Source organism: Pipistrellus kuhlii, unplaced genomic scaffold (assembly GCF_014108245.1).
Source record: "Pipistrellus kuhlii isolate mPipKuh1 unplaced genomic scaffold, mPipKuh1.p scaffold_m20_p_9, whole genome shotgun sequence".
NCBI classification, from domain to species: Eukaryota; Metazoa; Chordata; class Mammalia; order Chiroptera; family Vespertilionidae; genus Pipistrellus; species Pipistrellus kuhlii.
This window is the reverse complement of record NW_023425595.1, coordinates 63,764,420-63,788,265: the sequence shown is the minus strand read 5'-3', so window position 1 is coordinate 63,788,265 and position 23,846 is coordinate 63,764,420. Positions and strand designations below refer to the sequence as shown.

The following is a 23,846-nucleotide window of genomic DNA, read 5'->3' as shown; positions in this document are numbered from 1 at the left end:
TAGTTTAACTTTCCTCTTTGCAAAGAAATAATAACTACAGGGTTATATAAACTGGAGGAAAATATTCTATAATAATAATTGCAGGATACTAAAAGGCCAATAGGAGAACTAACATTGAATATTAAAAATTTTTTAATTTACCTAAAATAAGGTTGGATATGAGAAAAAGAAAAACATAAGACAAAATAGATGGGACAACTAGAAAACAAATAATAAGATGGCATTGGTAAATGGATAAAATACTTCAATAAAAATGCATAAATTGGCGGTTTCAAAAGCAATACCCTGGACTACTGCTTGGTAACAGAAAGAAATGAACTATTGATACGCACAACAGCTTCCAAGAACAGTAATGGAACTAGACTGAATGAACAAAAGCAGTCTTGAGGGTTACATACTGAGTGGTTCCATTATAATCGTCTTGAAAATATAATGATAAAGATAGAGAAAACATTGACTGGTTGCCAGTGGTTAAGGATTGGGAGGAAAAAGGGCCGGGGCTGGGGAGGAGCAGTACCAGGAAGGCCTATACCGATGGCAGTGGCATAGCTGGAAGTGGTGGTGATGATGACTACACCTACGATGAAATTACACAGAAGCACACATACCCCAATGTGAATACATGTAAAACCCGAGAAACCTGAATGAGCTCTATGGATTGCACAAATGTAATTTTTCTAGTATTGACACTGTACTGTATTAATGCAAGATGTTAATATTGGGAGACATTGGGTTAAGGGTCCACAAAACTTCCCTGTAAGTTGATTTACAACTTCCTATAAATTTATAATTATTTCAAAATAAAAAGTTGAGAAGAAATCAAGACCCTTACATGCTATCTCCAAGAAATGACTCCGAATACAACACAAAAAGATTGAAAATAAAAGAATGGCAATATACATGGTGGGGCAAAAGTAGGTTTTCAGTTGTTCATATGGAAAAACATATGCAGGTTATGATTATTATAATAGCTTTATCAACTCTGTTTCATGTACCCACAACTGTAAACCTAATTTTGCCTATCCTTGTATGTACCATGTAAAAGTTAACATAAGAAAAACTTGAAGAAAAAAAGAATATTACCAGAGATGAAGAGGGCCATTTCATAATAATAAAAGGATCTGTTCACCAAGAATACATGAAACCCTATATGTGTATGCACCCAAGGAATGAGCAGAGAATAGACAAACCACAATTATAGGTGAAGATTTTAACATTCCTCACTATAAAATTAATGGAACAACAACAACAATTTTTAAAAATTAGAAAAGACTTTAACAATGCTATCAAATATATTAAATTGATATTTATATAACAGTATATCCTTGTATTCAGCATTGTACTGACAGTTCAAGCCAAGGCAATAGGCAATAATAAAAAGAAATATAGGTTTAAAAAGCAGAAATAAAGAAGTGAAACTATCTTTATTCACAGATAATATGGTCTTCTACATAAAAAATCTGAAAGAATCTACAAAAAAAGCCTCTGAAACTAATAAAAGATGGTAGGATCACAATATCCAAGGCCAAAATGTACAAATCAATTTGTTTGTTTGTTTGTTTTATGCTAACAACAAATGGAGACTCCATTTAAAATACCATTCATAATAGCATTAAAATGTAAAATACTTACAGATATACTTAACCAAATATGTACAAAACACTGAAAACTATAATATGTTACTAGGGAATATCAAAGAAGAACTAAACAAATGAAGAGATATACTGTATTCATGGGTTGGAAGACTATTAAGATGACAATTCTCCTCAAATTGATCTGTAGATTTAATGTAATCCCAATAGAAATTCTACCAGGTTTCTTTCCACTAGAAATTGATGAATTGATTCTAAAGTTTACATGGCAATACAAAGGATGTAGAAGAGCCAAAAGAGCTTTGAAACAGAAGAACAAGGTTAGAAGACACACTACCTGATTTTAAGATTTCTGGAATGCTACGGTAATTGACAGTGTACTGGTGTAAGGAGGAGCATATTGAATAGTTGTACAGAATACATATAAGAAATAGACCCAAAGTACATATAAGCAATGCTTGTAACTCAATAAGATAATAAGCAACCCTATTTTAAAAATGGGTAAAAGATTTTAACAGATACTTTACCCACCAAAACACACAATTGGCAAGTTAGCTCACAAAAAGATGCTGGATATCATTAGTCTGTAGTCAAACGAAAGTTAAAAACCTCATGAGCCACCACTACAAATCTACTAGAACAGCTAAAATGTGAAAAGACTGACAATAGCAAGTGCTGGTCATCATGTGAGGAACTGAAACTCTAATACATTGCAGGTGGAATGGAACAGGATAGTCACTTTGGAAAACAGCAGACCTTTATGCAGTTAAACATCGACTTATCACACAACGCAGCAATCCCATACCTAAGTATTTATCCGAAAGAAGTGAAAACATATGCAAATGTTTATAGTGGCTATATTCATAATAGGCACAAATCGGAAGCATCCTGCATTTCCAACAACTGTTAAATAGATAAACAAATCGCAGTACATCTGTACAGTGGAATACTGCCGTTGATATATGCAACAACACAACATGGATGAATCTCAACAGCATTATGCTAAATGAAAGAAGCCAAAAACAAAGTGGAAAATGCCATATGATTTAATTTATACAACATTCTGGGAAGGCAACATCATAATGAGAAAAACAAGCTCAATCGCTTCCAGGGACTGAGGATAGAAGGAAGAGATTTGCTTAAGGAAGATGAGTTTCATTTCTAAAATGTTTCAAAATTTTAGAAATGAAAAAGCAGTGGTTAGAGGGAAATTTATCATTTTAAATGCAAAATTAAAAAAGAAAAAGAATCAGACTCAATAAGTTTCTACTTTAAAAACAACTAGATGAAGAAAAATGAAATGCAAAAGAAAGAAGGAAAAAAGATATAAGCAGATATCAATGGGAAAAAAAATGATAAACCTTTGGAAATACTGGCCAAAGAAAAATAAGAGAAAACACAAATTATTGATATGAGAAATGTAAAAGACAATATCACTATTTACTGATGGGCACTGAAAGAATAAAAAAGTGATATCAGAGGCATCAGGCTGGTATGGCTCACTTGGTTGGAGCATCGTTCCATACACCACAAGGTGGCAGTTTGATTCTAGTCAGGACACATACCCCAGTTGTGGCTTCAATCCCTGCAGGAGGCAACCATTGGATGTTTCTCTCTCACATCCATGTGTGTGTGTGTGTGTGTGTGTGTGTGTGTGTGTGTGTGTGTCTTTGTCTCTCCCCACTCTCTCTAAAAATCAATGGGAAAAAGTCAATTCTTCCCTAAATATCTCTGTATTTCCCTTATCATTTGAAACAAACTTTAATCGGGGTTGTTGTTTTTTTCCAGTGTTTAAATAGAAATGAATGGCGGCTCTCTCTCTGAAGCACACCCACACCTTTCTCCTTCCCCAGGCTCCTTCTGTCTGCCTTTTTTTTTTCTTCAAAGGTCCTTTCTTTGCCTCTATAATTTGTTTCCTGATGCCATAAAGCCCAACTGGCTCACCTTTTCTATCTCTGTGACTTTCTAAATTATTTTAAAAATTATATATACATATATATATATATATATATATATATATATATATACACACACACACACACACACACACACACACATATATATATATATATATATATATATATATAGAGAGAGAGAGAGAGAGAGAGAGAGAGAGAGAGAGAGAGAAAGAGAGAGAGAGAGAGAATTGTACAAGATGACTATAAAATGTATGAAGAAATACTAAGGTCATAAAAAAACAAACTATCTTAAAAACAAATAACAAAATCCAAGGACTTACATTATCTGATTTCAAGAGAAACACAAAACAAAACCTACAAAAACCTCATAGCATCACAAAAGATCATAGAACTAAATCTAAAGAGCTAAAACCTGTAAACCTTCTGGAAGAAAATATTTTCATGAACTTGGAGTAACAAAGGTTTCTTGGTACCATAAATAGTTGATAGAAATAGACTTCACTAAATTAAAAAGTTTCTGTTATCAAAAGACCCATTAAGGGCTGAAACCTGTTTGGTTCAGTGGATAGAGCGTCAGCCTGCAGACTGAAGGGTCCTGGGTTCAATTCCTGTTGAGGACATGTACAATACCTTAGTTGCGGACATATCCCCAGTAGGGGGCGTGCAAGAGGCAGCTGATCGATGACTCTCTGTCATCGATGTTTCTAACTCTCTCTCTCCCTTCCTCTCTGTAAAAAATCAATAAAATATATTTTTTTTAAACGCCCATTAAGGGATGAGTCAATGAGCTGCAGACTGGGACTAAACATTCACAGTACATATCTGGCAAAGGACTTGTGTCCAGAATATATAAACAACTCCAATAAATCCTGCATAATAAGAGCCTAATATGCTAAGTTTCCGACTGTTTGACTGTTCGACCAGTCACTATGACATGCACTGACCACCAGGGGGCAGATGCTCTGAATGGTAGGTTAGCTTGCTGCTGGGGTCCAGCCAATTGGGATTGAGTGAGATGGCCAGACACGCTTTGGAGCCTTCCTATGGTCCCTCCCCATCCCCAATAGTACACTGATGGAGTCCCTCGGCCTGACCTACACCCTCTCACAATCAGGGACCCCTCAGTCGGAGTGCTGGTTTTTAACTGATCTTTGCAGGCCAGGCCGAGGAACCGCACTGGTGCACAAATCCATGCACTGGGCCTCTAGTCTATAATAAAAAGACAAACAGCCAAATAAAAATAAGGAAAATACTTAAATAGATACTTTACAAATAAGCTATGTAAGTAGCCAATAAGCACATGAAAAAGAGCCCCAAATCATTAGCCATCAAGGAAATGTAAAGTAAAACCACAATAACAGACCACCACACCCGACCAGAGTAGCTAAAGGTTAAAAGTTGATAGTATCAAATGTTGGTGAAGATGTGGAGCAATGGAGATGCTAGTGCTGACTGTAAGGAGAGCAAAATGACAACCATTTTATAAGTCAGCCTAGCAGTTTCTCAGTTATTCCACTTCTAGGTTTTACCTAAGAGAAATGAAAACATGTGAATGCAAAGGATGTATACAGGAATGTTCATACTAGCTTCATTAATAATATCCCCAAACTAGAAACAACCCAAATGCTTATCAACAGGAGAGTACATACATAAATCATGGTAGAGCCATAGCCAAATACTGCTTATCAATACTCAACAACATGAGTGAACCTCAAAAACATTACATCAGGAAAAATCCAGACACAATAGGTGAATAAAATTTCATTTATATGATGTCCTAAATATGGCAAAAATAATCTATGGTGAAAGAAATCAGAACAGTGGTGGTTTCTATGGATGGAGGGAATGGAGATTGACTGGGAAGGAAATGAGGGAACTTTCTGGAGTGATGAAAATGTTTGATAATTGATAGGTATGGATTATATGGGTGCACACAGTTATCAAACCTCATCAAATTGTACATTTAAGATCTGTGCATTTCAATATATGTATCTTATACTTCAATTAGAAAAAGATAGTTTTGAGAAGTAAATTGAAAAACAATCATTAAACTACTTTAACAAAACAAGCTCAATAAAAGTCTGCTTATAAAAGAAAGCAATGTATGGTGCCAGATGGGTACTAGACTTATCGGGGTGGGTCACTTCATAAGGTACATAAATGTCTAATCACTGTGTTGTACACTTAAAAATAATTTAACATTGAATGTTAACTCTATTGAAAACATAAATTTAAAAAAGAGAAAATTAAATCTGGGACCTACTCGTATTGAAGTCTTTGTTATAAAAAAAAAAGGAGAAAGCTGAGCTGGAGTGGCTCAGTGGTTGAGCATTGACCTATGAACCAAGAGGTCACTGTTCAATTCCCTGTCAGGACACACGCCTGGGTTGCAGGCTCCATCCCTAGTAGGAGGCATGCAGGAGACAGTCGATCAATGATTCTCGCTCATCATTTATGTTTTTATCTCTCTATCTCCCTCTTCCTTCCTCTCTGAAATCAATAAAAAAAATGTTTAAAAAAAAAGGAGAAAGAGGAATCAAGGATAATCATCAAGACCATCATTTATTCTTATGATTTTTTTCTCATTTTATTCCCTCCGCAACCCATTTTTCAGATATGGTAGACAAAAACATGATTTAATAAACAAATCTTCCCCCACCAGCCTTAGCAAAAACCTTAGGTTTAGGCCCCTTATACACTCAATATCAAAGCACTTTTTTCTCTTTTTAAATTTTCAGGCAATACTATCACTAAGAAATGTGAACGGAAGGGAGGGGAAAGGAGGGAGGGAGAGTGTGGAATGCCTATTACCATTCTTTGTTTCAGCAATACTCATAAAATATGCACCAGATCCATGACCAGAATTCTTGAAACATCTTATTCTGTGCAATTCATACTACTAGATTATCTGCCAGGCCGAGGGACCTCACTAGTGCACAAATCCATGTACCGGGCCTGCAGTGTAAGTTGGGGGCTAGAAAGCATGATTTTCCTAATAAATATTCTACCTCATGCTCACTGCAAAACCGAGCCTAGCACAACCCCCCTACCATCTCAACTAAGAGTCTCAGGGACAAAACTATGCCTAAGCTCCTGTGATAACAGCACACAGTTGTACACCAGGGCAGCAGGAACAAGAACGGGTAACTGGTCCTTACCACATCCAGTACCGCACGGACACACACGTCCAGGTAGACCATGGTGGCCTCTGTCCAATCGTGAACTGGTCTCACGTCCTTATGATACTTCTGCAGCAGCTGCTTGGTGAGATGGTGCAGAGCAGAACTCCTGGGACGAGGAGTATCTATGGCTAGGGTTCCTGAACAAGAGAACTGTCATTGTGAAGTTGAAAACAAGAGGAGCTTAGCATCTTCAGGAGAGTTCAGACTATTCCTGACTCCTAGCAGAATAGAGCCTCAGCTCACCCCAATCAGCCTAAGCCCAGAGCCAGCTGGTAATTTTTTTTTGACAGACAGCTTTAAACAACCGATGTAAGTAAGCTGATGGCCTCTGTGTCCCATAGAGAAATCTCATTGCAAAGATAAATAAATCAGCTCCATCTTCAAGGAAGCCAAGCTGCGCCCACAATCTCAGTTTCAAGCAATCATGCATCTTGGAGACGAATCCTTTCCTTGTTCTTGTACCGTCTCTTCCTGTACATGAGACTAACCTTCCTACACACTTAGCCAATTTTCTTTTGATTTTCCATTTTTAATTCAACAGTTAAAATAGAAAACCCAGGCAAAAACATGGACGAACCTACGAACCCAAAGATTTGCGTGGATTTCTAAATAATGGGATTAATGAGATACCAATTCTTTTCTACTAAAAAAAAAAAAAAAAAAAAAAAAATCACTTTTCTCACTCGGTCTGTCTTTAAATAAAATGCACTTGTCAGAAAATGAGATCTTCATTTGGGGAAATTCTCTCTAGTTCCAGGGAGCACCCATTTCCTACGGCCCAGGAATCTTGATGTGTAGAGGAGCAGGGATTGGTGTTGGGGGAGGGGGAAAGAAGCCAGAGAAATGAGCGTCAACAATTGGAGGTGACAAATCTGTGAGGGTTTTCTCCGAATTGCAGAAAGATATTTTGTTCACAAGCTCTGCCAGCCCTCGGGGGATTCAGAGCCTCACTAAGTCATTGGACTGAAGCAAATTGTGTGCCTCCTGCCAGGGCGTGTGAGTGAAATCTATCTGTAGTGTCCTGCCTGCGAATTCGCTGGCGCTCAGTGGTTTTGATGGTTATTTTGATGAGCTGCTGAAGGTATGCGGGATTCAGCAGGAAACTGTAAATGAGGTATCTTCTCCCTGCGCAACAGTCCTGTTTCTACCCATTTCTCTATGAATGATGCCATGTCACTCGCAGCCACAGGCAGCAATTTCTATGATTTATCAATGTCATTGTGACCAAAATGCTCACAGCGATGCTGGAGGTGCAATTCCAGACTCATCGTGGGCAGTGGAATATTCACTTTCATTACCCTCGGAACCGGGAGCCTAATGAGAATATTAACTCCCTAACTGCTCACCTGAGGGGCGCCTGAAGTGGCGGGAGCTAGTCAGGCGTGCAGGCTGAGGTGCGTGGCTTGCATCAGGCATCATGTTTAGGGTATTTTGTGAACTCTGATTGTCAAAAAATGTGCTGTGACTCTCCACCTGAAGCCACCTCTTGCTGGCGTACCCCAGGGGACAGAAGTCAGAAGCACAGAGACAAGCTGGTCTGGGCCTTTTCCTGTGAACTTTGCTGTGGGCGACCTCACTTTTACCTGGCTCAGAAGCTCCCAATTCCAGTCCCCGCTGGGGAAACACTGAAAGGGCATGTTTCAACACGGACAACCTGCCCGAGACCGAATGAAGACAATTCTGAGAAATGAACACGTGTGTTCCCTACACCCTCTGCTCACAAAGGCTCTGATTCCCCGCTACCGTCTTTTCTAGGAAGCAATCGACAGGTCTCCTTAGGTAAACATGTATTTCCTAGAACAGGTCAAGGTCTTTGGGTAAAAAGAACAAATTCTGGAAGCCAGAACTGGGAACAAAAGAGAAACGGGCATCCATAGGAGAAACATAAGAAACAAAAGGAAGCGGGTTTAAGTAAACTGTATGAGGAAAGAGTTCTTTGTTTAACATGGGAAGAAATAATAAATTACATTTCTATGATGCATGCAAATTTGCCTGAGGAGCAAGATCTATAGCAGGAGGGAGATTAAGGATCTAAGTGACCATTAATTAACAGTAAATTATGCCCCTTGAAAGCTAATGTGACATTCCCACGAGCGCCAAATGACTCACCGTGAAGTGATGTTTCAACAGACACTGATGGACGCTCTCGGCAGACCCGGGGCAGAGTGCGCCTAGCTCTGCCTCCTGACAGCCAGCTTTAAATAACTCACTCAAGATCGTGGGAAGGGGGAATGTGAAAGGAACTGAGATATGAAAATCTTTTAGGTGAAGAGAGGGTGTGTGTTTTTTTTAAAAAGATAAGAATACAGTAGGATAATTCCTTTGTTTTCCTTATTTGAATGAGTTTTTCTTGCACACACCTATCTTAAAGTGTTCTGCACTTTGATTAAAAGAGCTATTCTGGCCAAAACAGGTTTGGCTCAGTGGATAGAGCATCGGCCTGCGGACTGAAAGGTCCCAGGTTCGATTCTGGTCAAGGGCATGTACATTGGTTGCAGGCACATCCCCAGGGGGTGTGCATGATGTCTCTCTCTCATCAATGTTTCTAGCTCTCTATCTCTCTTCCTTCCTCTCTGTAAAAAGTCAATAAAATATATATATTTTTTAAAAAGAGCTATTCTGGCTTTAGTGAGCATCCTATCTTTAAGATTATGCCAGGTGTATATACACCTGAGAGGTTACAAGGAAATAGAGGTTTAGGTGTGTGGTTCTATTGAATACCTCCTGCGGATGGAATGCTTTCAAATGGCAGGCACGAGGCTAATGGCGCTTTCCATGAATTATCTCATTTAACTTTGGCCACGGCCTGTGACATAGATTCTCTGCAGCCCCATGTGTCACTGTTATTACAGATGAAGGACTACAGCCTTGAGAAGGTTAGTGCCGCCTGAGGTCACACAGCTGGCGAGTAAAGAGGCCGGGATTTAACAGCGACTGATCAGTGGCCCAGCTTCCTGAAAATATTAGCCACCGCGGTGAGCAACCTTTGCCAAGAGACAGGTGCATCGCATCGTACACTGCTGGGCAGAAACAGCCCCTCATAATTTTTTTGCGAATGTGTGTTTTCAGGTCCGTCATAGCTTCTGTTTGCATTGCACCTTGCACAGTCCACCATGCTGCCTTGTCTGATCTTCGTGAACATATACACTAGTTGACTTGCAGGAAAACTGACTCTCTAAGAGATCAGTGGACTCAAGCAGTGGCGCAGGAACTAACAGGCTCTCTTCATCCAGGCCCTCTGCCCAGCACACTCCCTCCAGCAGCAGCAGTGAAGTGGTGGCCGGCTCAGTGACCTTATATTGACAAATTCTCCTGGTACTAACCAGTTAGCATTCCCGAGGGTGGGTTATTCTGCGACTGATGTGCTCAGTAGGATTTATGTTCAAGCACAGATTACTAGATACTGTCAAACCACCTTTGTCTGCAACATTTAGAACAAAAATCAAGCATAACACAAAACATTAGGAGGAGACGTTAAGAATTTCTTCTGTTTTCTTACCCTCATTTTTCTATTTTATCTTAGTTTAATGTTCATAATTATTTTCTGCTAGGAAACCCATTTGGCATTTAATGAAATTTCCTCTGTTTTCATTTTTATAATTAAGATAGGCTTTTATCCTTTAAGTTCAATAATCAGGATTTTTATACTTTAATGATAAGTGGCTATTCCCACCTCTCCCCCCTTGTATAAAAAAATCATTTCCAGCTTCCTGACCACCAAATTCCTTCTTCATCCCCATAATTGACTCATTCCACTTCCAGTTTTATTTTAAAACATGGAAATTCAGATATGGGCTCGAGGAGAACCCTCAAGAAAGGGGGATATTGGGAAATAGCAGCATAAAGATAAATTATTTATTTGTACATGTTTCCTAAGAATCCATTGGCGTCCTAACTAAAATGGCTTAATTCAGTAGAGTTCATACATGGATGTTTAGTTCCAAAATTTTAGGGGGGAAAAAATACATTAGCTTCTAAGAGGAATTGTTACCTAATTTTAAGAGGAACTGTGCAGCCGAAACTGGTTTGGCTCAGTGGGTAGAGCGTCAGCCTGCAGACTGAAGGGTCCTGGGTTTGATTCTGGTCAAGGGCATGTACCTTGGTTGTGGGCACATCCCCAGTTTTTGTTTTTGTTTGGGGGGGGGGCGTGTGCAGGAGGCAGCTGATCAATGTTTCTCTCTCATCTATGTTTCTAACGCTCTATCCCTCTCCCTTCCTCTTTGTAAAAAAAAATCAATAAAACATATTTCTTTTAAAAAAAAAAGAGAGAGAGAAACTGTGCACCCAAAACATGTGAGCTGACAGCGTGTGTCTTTGGACACAGACTCACCTGTACAGACCGTGTGGCTGGATGGAAGCCCCAGAAACCAAATGGTCTTCAGGCATCTGTAGCCATGATGCGTCCAAGGGCCCCTCTCTCTGGGTTACCAAAAGCTTATGATGAAGCCAAGACTATTTTGGATAACAAAAATGGACGCTTCAGACACAAAAACAAACCTGAGAAAGAACGTCCCCCATGCTCCATGGAAACTGCAGCAGAGAGAGGGGTCCTCGAACAGCAGAGACTCGGCAAGCAGGGCACCCCGAGGCCCTCTCGCTCTGTGGGGCAGCTGGGCTGTGGGGCCTGGTGTGTGCACGTGACTGTACCTATAGGAGCAAAGTCTCCATGGAGCATCACAGGACTGGCCTATGACAGGTGAGGTAGTCACATAGCACAAGGCAGAAGACACTGTCTCTAGCTCCTGAGCGTTAGCATTCCTGCTGTTAGATCCCCAGAGGACTCACCTGACGCAGCCACCAGGATCAAGGGCCACAGAGGAGCCATCACACCTGCCAGAGTCTCCGGACAGAGAAGGCAAGGTTGCCCGTTGGAAGGAATGGCACTCAGTCCTGCCTGGCAGGCTCCTCTTCACGGAGCTGCTCTCTGCCGCTTGTCCCTGCCGATGCCACTTGGCAAACACCAAATGGAAGCCAGAGGCAGTCCCAGTGCCACAGGAACTTTTGGAACTGGTGCCGTCGCGATCGCCCTGAACTTCTCCACTCGCTTCTGCCCCAGGATCCAATCAGGGCCAGCACTGCCATTCCCCAACAGGACGTTCTAAGTGAATAATGTAATTGAAGAGGAGCCCTGGAGGACGGGAAATTCCACATTAATATGATTTCCTTGGCAGCTTCTACCTAAGGCAATGCTCTTGCTTGCATTGAGGACACTAATCTCATTCATAATTGAGACCCAAATCGCTGTTCCAAACATGCAGGAAGATCTTCAGCATTCACAGAGTTACCAGCCTCAGACTACCCAGAGCGAGTGGAAACCCGGTGCTGCCTCATGGAGGACAAGTGCTGGCGTGGGCTTTTTGTGTTCCCTAAGCCCCTTTCCTGAAGAGAGGCGCTGATTTTTGATGAGTAGGAGTGCTTTTTAAATGTCCATTGCCCACAATTCAGAGTAACTATGTGAGAGAGGGTGGTCTAGGCTCAGTGGACATGAGAACTGCTGAAGTTTAGCATCATTCAACACATTTTTTTCTTCGCTTTTTGATCGAGTGACCATTATCTCTTCATTATTTTTTTTTAAAGCTGCATAATTCTATAGTATAATAACTCTATTTTCCAGTAGTAGACTCCTAGATGCTCTCAAAACTAATACTTCATTTCATACCATTTTTTAAAAGCTGCCTTCATATGGTTCATTTTCCTCATAGCTGTAGAGACACAGTGGACACTCAATAAAGGATTGTTGAATGAATGGGGGGAAAAAAGAGCTGCCTTCTTTTTACTATAAATGGGATTGTAGAGGCACAAGTGTGACATATGTTTTTATAAGTAAATTGGGGGAGGGGGATATATACCTGATTCCTAAGTATTCAGTCCCTTTGGTTAGAATCCTTGGAGTTCTCTTCCTAATTTTCACTTACCAATAAAATGTAGCCCGATGGGTTTCCTTCTGTTGGTGAAGACTCTGACTCTGAATTGGATCCTGTTACTATAAAAAACATTTGGGGGGAAATTGGTGAGACTCAAATGGAAGCTGTAGATGACATAACAGTGATGATATTGTGACTTTGATTATATGGAGAGGATATAAAAGTATTCTTGCCTGTAAGAATAAAATGCTAAGTGCTCACAGGTAAAAAGGCGTCAGATGGCAACTTACTCTCAAGTGGTTGGTGGAGGTGGAGGTGGGGGTGTCTGCTATTCTTCCAATGTTCTGTGCATTTGAAGTTATTTCTGAAGGAAACGAAATGAAATTGTTGTACCTGGTAGAGGAATTTTGATACAAAGTTATAAAAAGTTTACTGGAGAAATATTCCTCAGAGATATTTATCTCTAGATTTATTCATCTGGTGAGCAGATAAATGGAGCTTCGTCAAGAGATACAATCACTACCAGGGGTTGATCTGGCCGTCGAGTCCCAGCACTCCCCATCAGTTCTCCGAACTGTTGGCTTCTACCTATGAGATGAGTCTGGACCAGAGGAAGGCAAGCTGCAGGCAGCACCACGGAAAGCACAGAAGCAGAGGTTTAATTGAGACGATGATGGACACTACGTTCTTGCCAGGCATTTCAGTAAGCCACGACTCTAAATCAAACCCTCCCGCTTCTCCTCACTTTCCCGTACACCCATCTGTTACGGGAAGGCCTTTGCTAATGATGTGTAATACAGGTACATTACGACCTTCATTAGCTAATTTAACAACAGTCTGGTGCTCCTGCCCATTACAGCTCCTTGTTGACTGATTGTTCTGCCAAGAGGGAAAGGTTTTGTGTGAGCGACTTGTCTTCAAAGTACTTGATACACAGACGCTTCCTGGTCCTTCCTCGGCCACCCTGTCCGGTACAACCAGGCAGCTTAGGTCTTCCTCCTCCAGCTTTACAATTCTGTCTGCATTTGGTTGGTTTACTCCGTGCCTTTCAAGTTGGTATCTCTCCTCTGCTCAACCTATACTTTTTCATGAAAATTTAAACATGGCACTTTTAACTTGCACTGTTTCTGATAACCACTAGGCCCAGTGCATGAAATTCATGCACTGGGGGTGGGTTGGGTGGGGGGAGTGAGGGAGGGTGTCTCTCAGCCTGGCCTTCACCCTCTCTAATCTCAGACATCCCTTTTGCAATCTAGACCGCTGGCTCTGAACCCCTTACCTGCGTGCCTGCCTGCCTGATTGCCCCTAACCACTCTGCCTGCCATCCAGCTCACCCCCAACTGCCCCCCCCACTGGCCTGCTTGCCCCCAACTGCCCTCCCCTCCTGGCCTTATCACCCCTAACCGCCTCAGCCTCAGTCCCACCACCATGGCTTTGTCCGGAAAGACATGCGGAAGGTCTCCCAGGAGGTATCCCAGTCTAATTAGTATATTACCCTTTTATTAGTATGGATTAGTCAAAAATTTCATACACACACACACCCTTATACCTCTCCTTAGAAAGGATGAATATTGGGATTGGGGGGAAATGCCATTTGGGTCCTTCAAGCAGATTAGTGTTTAAATAAACAACCAGAATTGTCACCTGGGAGAAAGAAAGACTTCCTAATCTGAGGTTTGGATCTGCCCCTCTCTGTCTGTGGTTCAGGACAGGCCTGTCTTTAGGAGATTCCTGGTACGTACTTCTCTCTGCGGTCCCCCTCCACACCTGTGAGCCCATGCACTGGCTCCTCCAGCGTTTCCAGGAAAGATAGGGCCCCTCTCAGATGGACCCGGGTCTTTTGGAGGAAGCAGGGGGAGAGGGTTTATTATGCAAATATAATAAGGAAGTGTTTATTATGCAAACAGCAACTGTGTTATGTGTCCTTTAAGACTACTAAATAGTTTTTAATTACTGCTATATCAGTAAATCCCATAAATATGCAAATGCAATTAGTTCACAAAATAGGCCTTTAAATATCTTTATTCCTCTCCAACAAAGTTCTTTGAAGTTAATCGCCAGCTCTCTTTGTCTGCTCCCTTGGCAGTCCTGCTCAAAGTGACAGGGATTTTGACAGATGTACATACTCAGAGGGAACTAGATTCTCTGAGCACATCTGGTCAGGCCAGAGGAGAAAGGCGGAAATGGACGCTCTCACGAAACTCAAATAGCTCATGAGGAGAGCCTCACGTGGAATTCTTTTCCTCCACAGCATTGTCCTCTGAAATAAAGAAAGACCCATGTGGCAGCCCTTCAAGTCCAAAGCCACACTCAATATCTGACTTTCTTCTGGCTCAGAATTTCATTAATAATGATTAATGAACATTTTTCTGGTCCCTAAAAAAAATAAAAATAAATACAGAAAGAGTCCCCGTGACTCTGGCCCTCCTGGTCCACATGACGTGCGTTCTGGGAGAGGTCACAGGACACAGGAGCTGGGGTCCCAGGCTTTAAAATCAGACACACTTTGTTTTCCCTCCCTGCTCACTGTTGGATGCTCATGGCTTTAGTCAAATTGCTTCCTGTTGCTAAGCCTTCGTTTTCACACCTGTGAAAAGAGGGCTACAGGCTCTGGTTAGTTTTCTTTGGCTGCAGAATGAGTTTCCACACGCTTAGCAGCTTAACCCCAGCAGGAGCTCCCAGTTCTGAGGGCCCGAGCCCAGGCACAGCACAAATGGCCTCTGTGCGGGTCTCCCGAGGCTGAAGCCACGGCGGTGACCTGGAGCCAGTGGTGTCCATCCCTCCCTGAGCATGCTCAGGGAGAACAGGGGGCAGTGTGGAATCAGCCACGATGGGGGTATGTGCCAATGGAAATCGGAAAGCACTATGCATCAGGCCGCTCCACCCCCTGCTCACTGACCATCTGCAGCTCACCTTGGTCGCTCCTGGAAAGCACAGGTCTCGTGGGTACCCCCATTATTGCACTTATTCAGGTGCATCGTGACTATTTATTTCCCCGGCTCTGCCCCCTGAGTTCCTTGAAGACAGAGCATTGTATCTTATTCATCTTTGTATCTGCAGCCAAGAGCCCGGTACCTGGTGAGTGCCCACCGAATGCTGGAGGGTAATAGAAGGAAGACAGGGATGGAATAACCAAATGGGCAGAAAAGAACTTTGGTTTATACACGAAAGATGGCCGCCGACAGAAGGGTCTAGCTTTCCCACGGCCACATCCACATGCCTTCCTTTCACCACCCCTCTCCCAAAGTAGGTGTGAGTGTGACAGCCTGGGTTCGAAGCAAGATTGCACAGCCAGCTAGCAAGTAGTGCAAAGGAAAAACATGGGCACAGATACCAGCAGTTCCCACCTCCCCGATTCTCTCAGAGGGTGCCAGTCTTAGCCGCCTGGAGTGAGATGTCCCCCCTAAAGCCAGAGCCACAGGGGCCGTGGGCTCACTGCTTCTGTTTCCGCCTCCCACTGTGTCTGTGCAGCAGAGTGCTCAGGCTGCACTGGAGGCAGCTGGTCTCACCCAGCGAACTGCTGCTCAGGCCCCTGCGTGGATCGCGGGCCTTGCTGTGCCAGTGCCCGGGACTCGCCCCTCTCCTCTCCATGCTCACTGCAGGGCCCAGGGCTTTCCCATTCGGCCCATTGAGGAGTTGTCACTGGAGAGCCCTGCATGCTGCCAACCACAGCAGCCAACAAGATATTCTGGATCAGGTCTACAGTTCTGGATATTCCCATCTCTGCTGTGGCCTTAAGATGGGGCTCGGTCTTTGACCCTTTCCAGCTTGTCTCATTTATTTATTCATTCATCCCCTCACTGTGGGGCATTGTGGTAGACCCTGGAGCTGGGTAAAGGTAAGGAAGCTAAAGGAGCTGGGGGTGGAGGTGACAGGTAGGAAATGCTTAGAACACAATGAGATAAAGGCCAGCAGGTGAGTGACCCCTGGGAAAGAAGAGTAAGAAAAGGAGCCCAGACTAGGGGTGGGTGAGGGGAAGTTGCGCTTGGTAAAGAGAGACTCCGAGGAGAGGGAGAGGGGAGCGCCGGCAGCAGGAAGAGCACGTGAAAAGGCAGGATGGTGAGAAGAGAGCATAGCACCTGGCCAGCCTCACTTTGGAAAATCGGGGGTGAGGGGAGCAGGTAAATCCAAATGAACATAGTTGAGTGGATTAACAAATTCACGTTACCAAGTGTTGAGGGGAATAAATAGAAAAGTGAGATACTGTCTACGTTTGTGTGAGTGCTGTGATTATAAAGCTGTCTCCCAGGGGCCTGCAGCAATTACTCTAAAATGCACAGCAGCTGTATTTGTCCCCTTCCTGCCCTTGCTGAGATTCACACTGTCATTGCTCCAGGAGGAAGGCTTGGCACTAATAACAGGTTAGCTGACTATGGCTGGAGGGTGACAGACCTCTAGTTAGAGCCCTTAATGACTGCAAGCAGAGCAGGGAAGTGGAAAGCGCAGTGGAAGCAAAGTGAATGTAGTCAGAGCGCCGCCTTGTGGCAGCTGTCATGCCTGCAGCCCCAGAAAACAACATTTATTATATTTTACTAGTGGCCCAATGCATGGATTCATGCACATTGAAAGGAAATAATTAGAAGAAGTAGTTTAGTATTGCTATTTGCCCTTTCTCTCTCAATGCCTGGGAGCTGGGCAGCAGTCCCACCCCCGCCGCTGCTGCTAATGGCCATCTGAGGGGCGATCAGGCCTCTGCTTACACCCTCCTTGGCCTGGTACCGCCCACTCACCTGCTCCACCATCCCGGCACAGTCCCGCTCTCGTTGGGGCCCGCAGCACCTGCACTGCCGCCTGCTGCCAGCGCCACATCACCACCCTGTTCTGCACCACCCCCTGGTAGTCAGTGCACATCACAGTGAGCAGTCCAACTTTTGGCCGAACCACTGCCTAAGGGGACAATTTGCACATTAGTCTTTTATTATACAGGATTATACCAGCAATTTTCAACTGGTGTCCCACATAAAATACCTGACTATTTAGTCATCGATATTGACCTCTCTTTCCTTAGATTTTCAAATAAAATTAATGACAACAGCCAACAAAACAATAGCTGTCTGGTGTGAAGAAATCAATATTATACCTACTAGAGGCCCGGTGCATGAAATACATGCATGGGTGCAGTCCCTAGGCCTGGCTGGTGATCCAAGCGCGAGCAGGTGTGGAAGGGCAGGTCCCAGCTGACCTCTGGGCCCTGGGCAGCACCTGGCCCCTGGGCCCCTGCGAACCCCCCTCTGCCAGAGTCACAGCGCCTGAGTCCCCATGCAAAGATGCAGTGAGTGTGGCCGGATGCTGTGGGCCAGGGTGCAGAGTGGGCCTCTGGGCCACCCAGCAGCACGGCACAGAAGCTGGGCAGGCAGCCAGCTTGCTCCAGGCTGGCCTTGCAGACCGGCTCCAGTGCGAACCTGCTGGAAACCAAGATCAACAGTTATTAATATAAATGTGAGAAGTCTGGCAGAAGGCTGACCTGGGCTCCTTTGATATTCACAGGGTGAATTTGCATTTTATTACCTACTGCTGACTCAATGGTCTAAAAGCAAACTCCCCCCCACCCCCCACCCCCCAAAAAAAAACACCTTGATCATCTTACTGTTTACTAAACATTACCATTGATATGTCTGTTTGCATTCCTAAAAGGCAATTGCGTATTCTAGTAAATAAAAGCGGCTGAGAATGGAGACTCAGTGGAATTTGACTACTACAGTTAAGCTTTCCCTGGCTTCCCCCCCCCCATAATTCCAAATCTGTATTTCTTGTCTTGTGTTTTAATTTGTGCGTCAGCTCTTTCTCCAAGCCTTTGAACCCGAAAGCCAGGCTGGCCATGGCTTTTCACATGAACCCACGGGGAGCCTGAGCGGCGCCTGCAGTCCTGGCAGCTGAGGCCCGGCTCACCCAGAAGAGGCCATGCGGGTGCAGGGTGGGCTCCTCGCGGGCACCGGGCACCTGAGCGCGGGGGCCTCCCCGTGTGTGAGCCCTGGTGTACTGAAGGAGGGTAGCAGGGGGAGTGAGAGCGAGCTCTGCGGACACCCCGCATTCTCACTGCACCTTCTTCATCCCTGTCACCCTGCCTCCAGGTAGCCGGCAAGACTCCTCACATTGCCAAAGCCCATCATGTTCCCCTCCCGAATGACGGCCCAAAGGGACAATTTGCCTATTAGGCTTTTATTACATAGAATTTTTTTGTCAGATCGGCAAAAAATATATATTTTTGGTATGCCGCAGAATTTCAGTAATTAGCCATATGTGCGGAGGGAAGGGGAAGGTGGGGCAATGAAAGAGGTTGAACATCGCTGCATTATCTGTGCACTTTAAGGTGACTTGAAAGTCATGTCATGCTCTATTCATGCCACCACTCTTTGTCTTTGCTCTAAGTATCCCTCCTCAGGTTTTCCAATACCAGCTCACACCAATGATGCAACTTAATTCTACTCTGCTCACAACTGCCAATGGACTCCTCCCTGCTTACTTTCTTACTCTCATGCCTCCAAATGTTTTGTCCCTAGGAGCTCCCATGTTCCCCAGTAAGTCAGCAGCTTCTCAAGGGGTAACTTCTCTACTCTCTTCCTAACAACAGCATAAATAAAACTTTGGTCGTCCGCCTCTGCAAAGTTATAAACAATAGTATTAAAAGCCATATAGAGCCTGGCTGGTGTGGCTCAGAGGTTGAGTGTCATCCAAACCAAGGAGTGATGGTTCTATTCCCTGTCAGGGCACATCCCTGGGTTGTGGGCTCGATCCCCAGTAGGAAGTGTACAGAGGCAGCCAATCAATGATTCTCTCATTATTGATGTTTTTATATCTCTCTCCCTCTCCATTCCTCTCTGATATCAATAAAATTATATATTTTTAAAAGCCACATAGATTTCTTTTTTAATTCTCACCCAAGGACATTTTTCCATTGATTTTTAGAGAGTGAAAGGGAGGGGGAGAGACAGAGAGAGAAACACCTATGTGAGAGAGACACATCGACTGGTTGCCTCTCACATGTGCCCTGACTGGGGCAGGGACTTGAGCCTGCCACTGAGGTGCATGCCCTTGACCGGAATCAACCCATGACCCTTCAGTCCGCTGGCCATGGAACCAAACCGGATAGGGCTAGAATTTTAATATTAGATAGAAAGGGTAAGATCCCAGAAAGTTGACTTAGACTGGCTTTTTCTGAAGCATAACTGAAAAGGATTTATGTACGCGTGTTTGTTACAGAATGACTCACAAAAGAAACAGCTAAGGGAAAAGGTGGTGTTAGCCTGGCCCTGCAGGGAAACGGGCGTTTTCTGCTCTTTTCCCAAAGTGTTTAGTAGCCCAGGCAAAGAATTTCGGTGGGCCTTTGGGAGCAATAGCACCCAGAAGCCGCGAGAGGGAGCACAGGGACCGTGGAAGGGGACCTGGGCCGGTCTGGAAAACCGCTGCAGACCAGGGAGATGTAGGAGGGGCGGGCACTGCTTATCTCTCCAAAGACAGGTACTCCCTAAGGAACCTGACGATCAACTTTTTCAGAGCCTAATCATACTGAAATATACATATTAGCTATTGTCAGCTTAATGCTCTTCCTCCTGAAGGAAGCTCTTTTTCCTCAAAATACTCAGTGAGGGTTTTACCATAAAACTTTGCAGAGGCACGTGGTTCCTAACTTGATCACATTTTTAAAGAATCAGATCTGGCTCTGGCCGAGTGACTGGGCTGGCTGGAGCTGTGTTGTGGTCCCGGGCACCAAAAGGCTTCGGGTTCAATTCCTGGTCAGGGCTCCTATAGGAGGCAACCGATCCATGCTTCTCTCTCACATCGATGTTTCCCTCTCCCTTTCTCTCTTTAAACATATCCTCAGGTGAGGGTTATCTTTAAAAAGAATAAGATATGAAAACATAAAATTTGAAGTTTAAGTTACACTGAAGTAAAGTCTAAACAAGTAGTTTGCAACCCTGACAGAACGTTAGGATCATCTGGAGCAGTGGTTCTCAGCCTTCCTCATGTTGTGGCGACCCCCAACCATAAAATTATTTTTGTTGCTACTTCATAACTGTAATTTTGCTACTGTTATGAATTGTAATGTAAAATATCTGTTTGCTGAAACCGGTTTGGCTCAGTGGATAGAGCTTCCGCCTGTGGACTGAAAGGTCCCAGGTTCGATTCCGGTCAAGGGCATGTACCTTGGTTGTGGGCTCATCCCCAGTGGGAGGTGTGCAAGAGGCAGCTGATTGATGATTCTCTCTCATCGATGTTTCTATCTCTCTATCCCTCTCTCTTCCTCTCTGTAAAAAAATCAATAAAATATATTAAAATATATATATATAAAAAATATATATATATATATATATATATATGTGTGTGTGTGTGTGTGTGTGTGTGTGTGTGTGTCTGTGTTTTCCGATACTCTTAGGTGACCCTGCTAGCAGTTTTCAACCTGTGGGTTCTCAATCGCTGCTGTAGAGCCTTAGACCATCAGAAAACAGATATTTACATTACAATTCATTAACAGTAGCAAAATTACAGTTATGAAGTACCCTGTTTCCTTGAAAATAAGACAGTGTCTTATATTAATTTTTGCTCCCAAAGATGCGCTAGGTCTTATTTTCAGGGGATGTCTTATTTTTCCATGAAGAAGAATATGGTACACATTTATTGTTAAATGAAAATAAAGGAAATTTATCACCTGTATACGGTACGGTAGTACGGTAGTTGTCAACACAAACCAGACAAACTGTGAATCCTACAGTATCAAGAATTTACTCATTTATTCAATGACAATCATGTCATCGTCTTCTGGAACATCATCATAACAATCCAATTCCTGAATTTCCTGGTGAATTTCTTGTGACTCCATTTCTTACAGAATCAGTGGACCAAATCTCTCATGTTTAGCCTGGGGGGGAGGTTTATTTTCGGGGAGATGCCTTATATTTCACTCAGAAGGAAACCTGTAAGTAGGTCTTATTTTCGGGGAAACACGGTAGCAACAAAAATAATGTTAGGGCTGGGGGTCACCACAACATGAGGAATTCTATTAAAGGGTTGCGGCATTAGGAAGGTTGAGAACCACTTCTGGAGTATTTAAAAACTTTTAAAAAATTACCTGGGCTCCACCTGCAGAGATGCTGATGTTAGAATACAGGGTGGGGACCCCAACTGGCGAGTTTCTGAAACTGCGCGAGTGACTCTGATGTGCAGCCAGGTCTAAAAAACACACACTTAAGCCAACGCAGATGCATGGAATACATTTCCCTTCGTGCAGTTACCATTAAACTCCATTTGATCCTTATAAAAGGAAACTGCTGGGCTATCTGCCGCGTCTGCACTCCCTTCTCAGAGAATTGCCTTCTTCTCCGGCCCCAGAAGCCATAGGTGTCCTGTTAGCTCACCCCGCTGACCAAAGCCAGTAGGACAAGGGGTGGATATCAGGTCTAAGTGAACCTCCAGACTCTCTCCTAGAATTGAAGCCGGGGGTAGTAGTGTGGGGCTGGGGAAGTATTGTGGATCCAAGACTGGAGGGATGGCAATGTCCACCATTCCCACAGAGAAGTGCAGAATGCTGGCAGAGGGGTGAGGAGGAGAAACCGCCTGGGCCAGCAGTCAGAGAGAAGTCATTCTGAATCCTGGTGATTCTCTGAGAACCCATCCCAGCTGACTCCGTTGAGATTGCTATGTGGTCTCTAAAAAAGTCACCCTCCCTCCATGTATCAGAGCTGCTTTGTGCTGGTTTCTGTTACTTGCAACTAAAAAGCCTTTGTTAAAGTGATACTTTGGCCAGGTACTAAGTTTGTGCCAAAAGTATCTTTGTTAGGTTAAATAGGTAGAGACGTGTAAGCGATAGTGCATATATGCTCCCGGGCCTATGTATAATAGACATTCCTCGCCACCACGTCTGCCTGCCTCCCCAGAGGTCACGGAATCACCCAGCACGTACAGTGGCATGGTGGAGGTCCAATCAGTAGTTGTTGAATTCAACTATTAGGCTTGCCAAAAAATATGTATGTATGAGTGTGCTAGGGCCGTGGTCAGCAAACTGCGGCTCACGAGCCACATGCAGCTCTTTGGCCCCTTGAGTGTGGCTCTTCCACAAAATACCACAGCCTGGGGGAGTCTGTTTTGAAGAAGTGGCATTAGAAGAAGTTTAAGTTTTAAAAATTTGGCTCTCAATAGAACTTTTAATCATTGTACTGTTGATATTTGGCTCTGAGGACTAATGAGTTTGCCGACCACTGTGCTAGGGCGGCCATAGCAAAGGGTGGCTTAAACAGAAGCTCATTTTTTCACGAAGGTGTCAGCAGGGTTGGTTTCTCCTGAGGCCTCGCTCCTGGGCCTGCAGATGGCCACCTTCTTGCTGTGTCTTCATGCGGTCGCCCCTCGGTCTGTGTCCTAATCTCTCCTGGTAAGGACCCTGTCATATTGGAGTAAGGGCCACCCTAACACCCCATTTTAACTTAATCACCTCTTTAAAGGCTCTGCCTGCAAGTACAGTCACATTCTGAGGTGCTGGGGGTTAGCACTTCATGAGAATTTGCAGGGGACACAACTCAGTCCCTAACAAAGTATATTCACTTATTTATTTATTCCAGACACTTTTGTGGGTCGCAATGAAACCGTCCTAGTGTAATCCTCCAAACCAAAGCCTTATATCAACGCTAAATGTGCCAGCACCTTCATATTGTTAGTTTATAACTTTCAAAGCATCTTATAGTGTTTATATTCGTAATATAGATTGAATTGCTCCAAATTACATGAAAACTCTTGGAGGAGGCTACAAACTTCATAAAAACAGATAAGTTTACAGCACACAGTTTTATTATCAAAATTAGAACGGATAAAGGTTTTTAAATGTTGCTTTCTTTTCTTTCTTTCTTCCTTTTTTTTTTAAATTAAGACTTTATTTTTTAGAGCAGTTTTGGGTTCACAACAAAATTAAAGGGAAGGTACAAAAATTTCTCATATACAGCCCTAGCCGGCTTGGCTCAGTGGATAGAGCATCAGCCTATGGATTGAAAGGTCCCAGGTTCAATTCTGGCCAACGGTACATGCCTGGGTTGTGGGCTCGATCCCCAGTAGGGGGGCATGCAGAAGGCAGCCAATCAATGATTCTCTCTCATCATGGATCTTTCTATATCTCTCTCTCCTTCTCCCTTCCTCTTTGAAACCAATAAAGAAATATATATTTTAAAAATATTTCTCATATACAACCTGCTCCAAAACATGCATAGCCTCCCCTAGTATCAGAGTGGTACATTTGTTACAACTGACGAACTTACATTGACATGTCATTATCACCCAAAGTCCATCATTTACACTGCACTTCATTCT

At 43.5% G+C, this 23,846-nt stretch overlaps 1 protein-coding gene across 1 annotated transcript in view; it reads right to left on the bottom strand.

The window, feature by feature from the left end:
• Positions 1–18,667, bottom strand: part of HTR3B (5-hydroxytryptamine receptor 3B) — a 44,002-nt gene extending 25,335 nt beyond the window's left edge. The window contains exons 1-4 of the mRNA XM_045578152.1: positions 18,650–18,667; positions 17,288–17,444; positions 11,479–11,583; positions 6,670–6,830 (exon numbers count right to left, since the gene is read on the bottom strand). Coding sequence (XP_045434108.1) covers positions 6,670–6,830; positions 11,479–11,583; positions 17,288–17,444; positions 18,650–18,667 — 441 coding nt within the window. The remainder of the gene's footprint in view (positions 1–6,669; positions 6,831–11,478; positions 11,584–17,287; positions 17,445–18,649) is intronic.
• Positions 18,668–23,846: the final 5,179 nt, after the last annotated feature.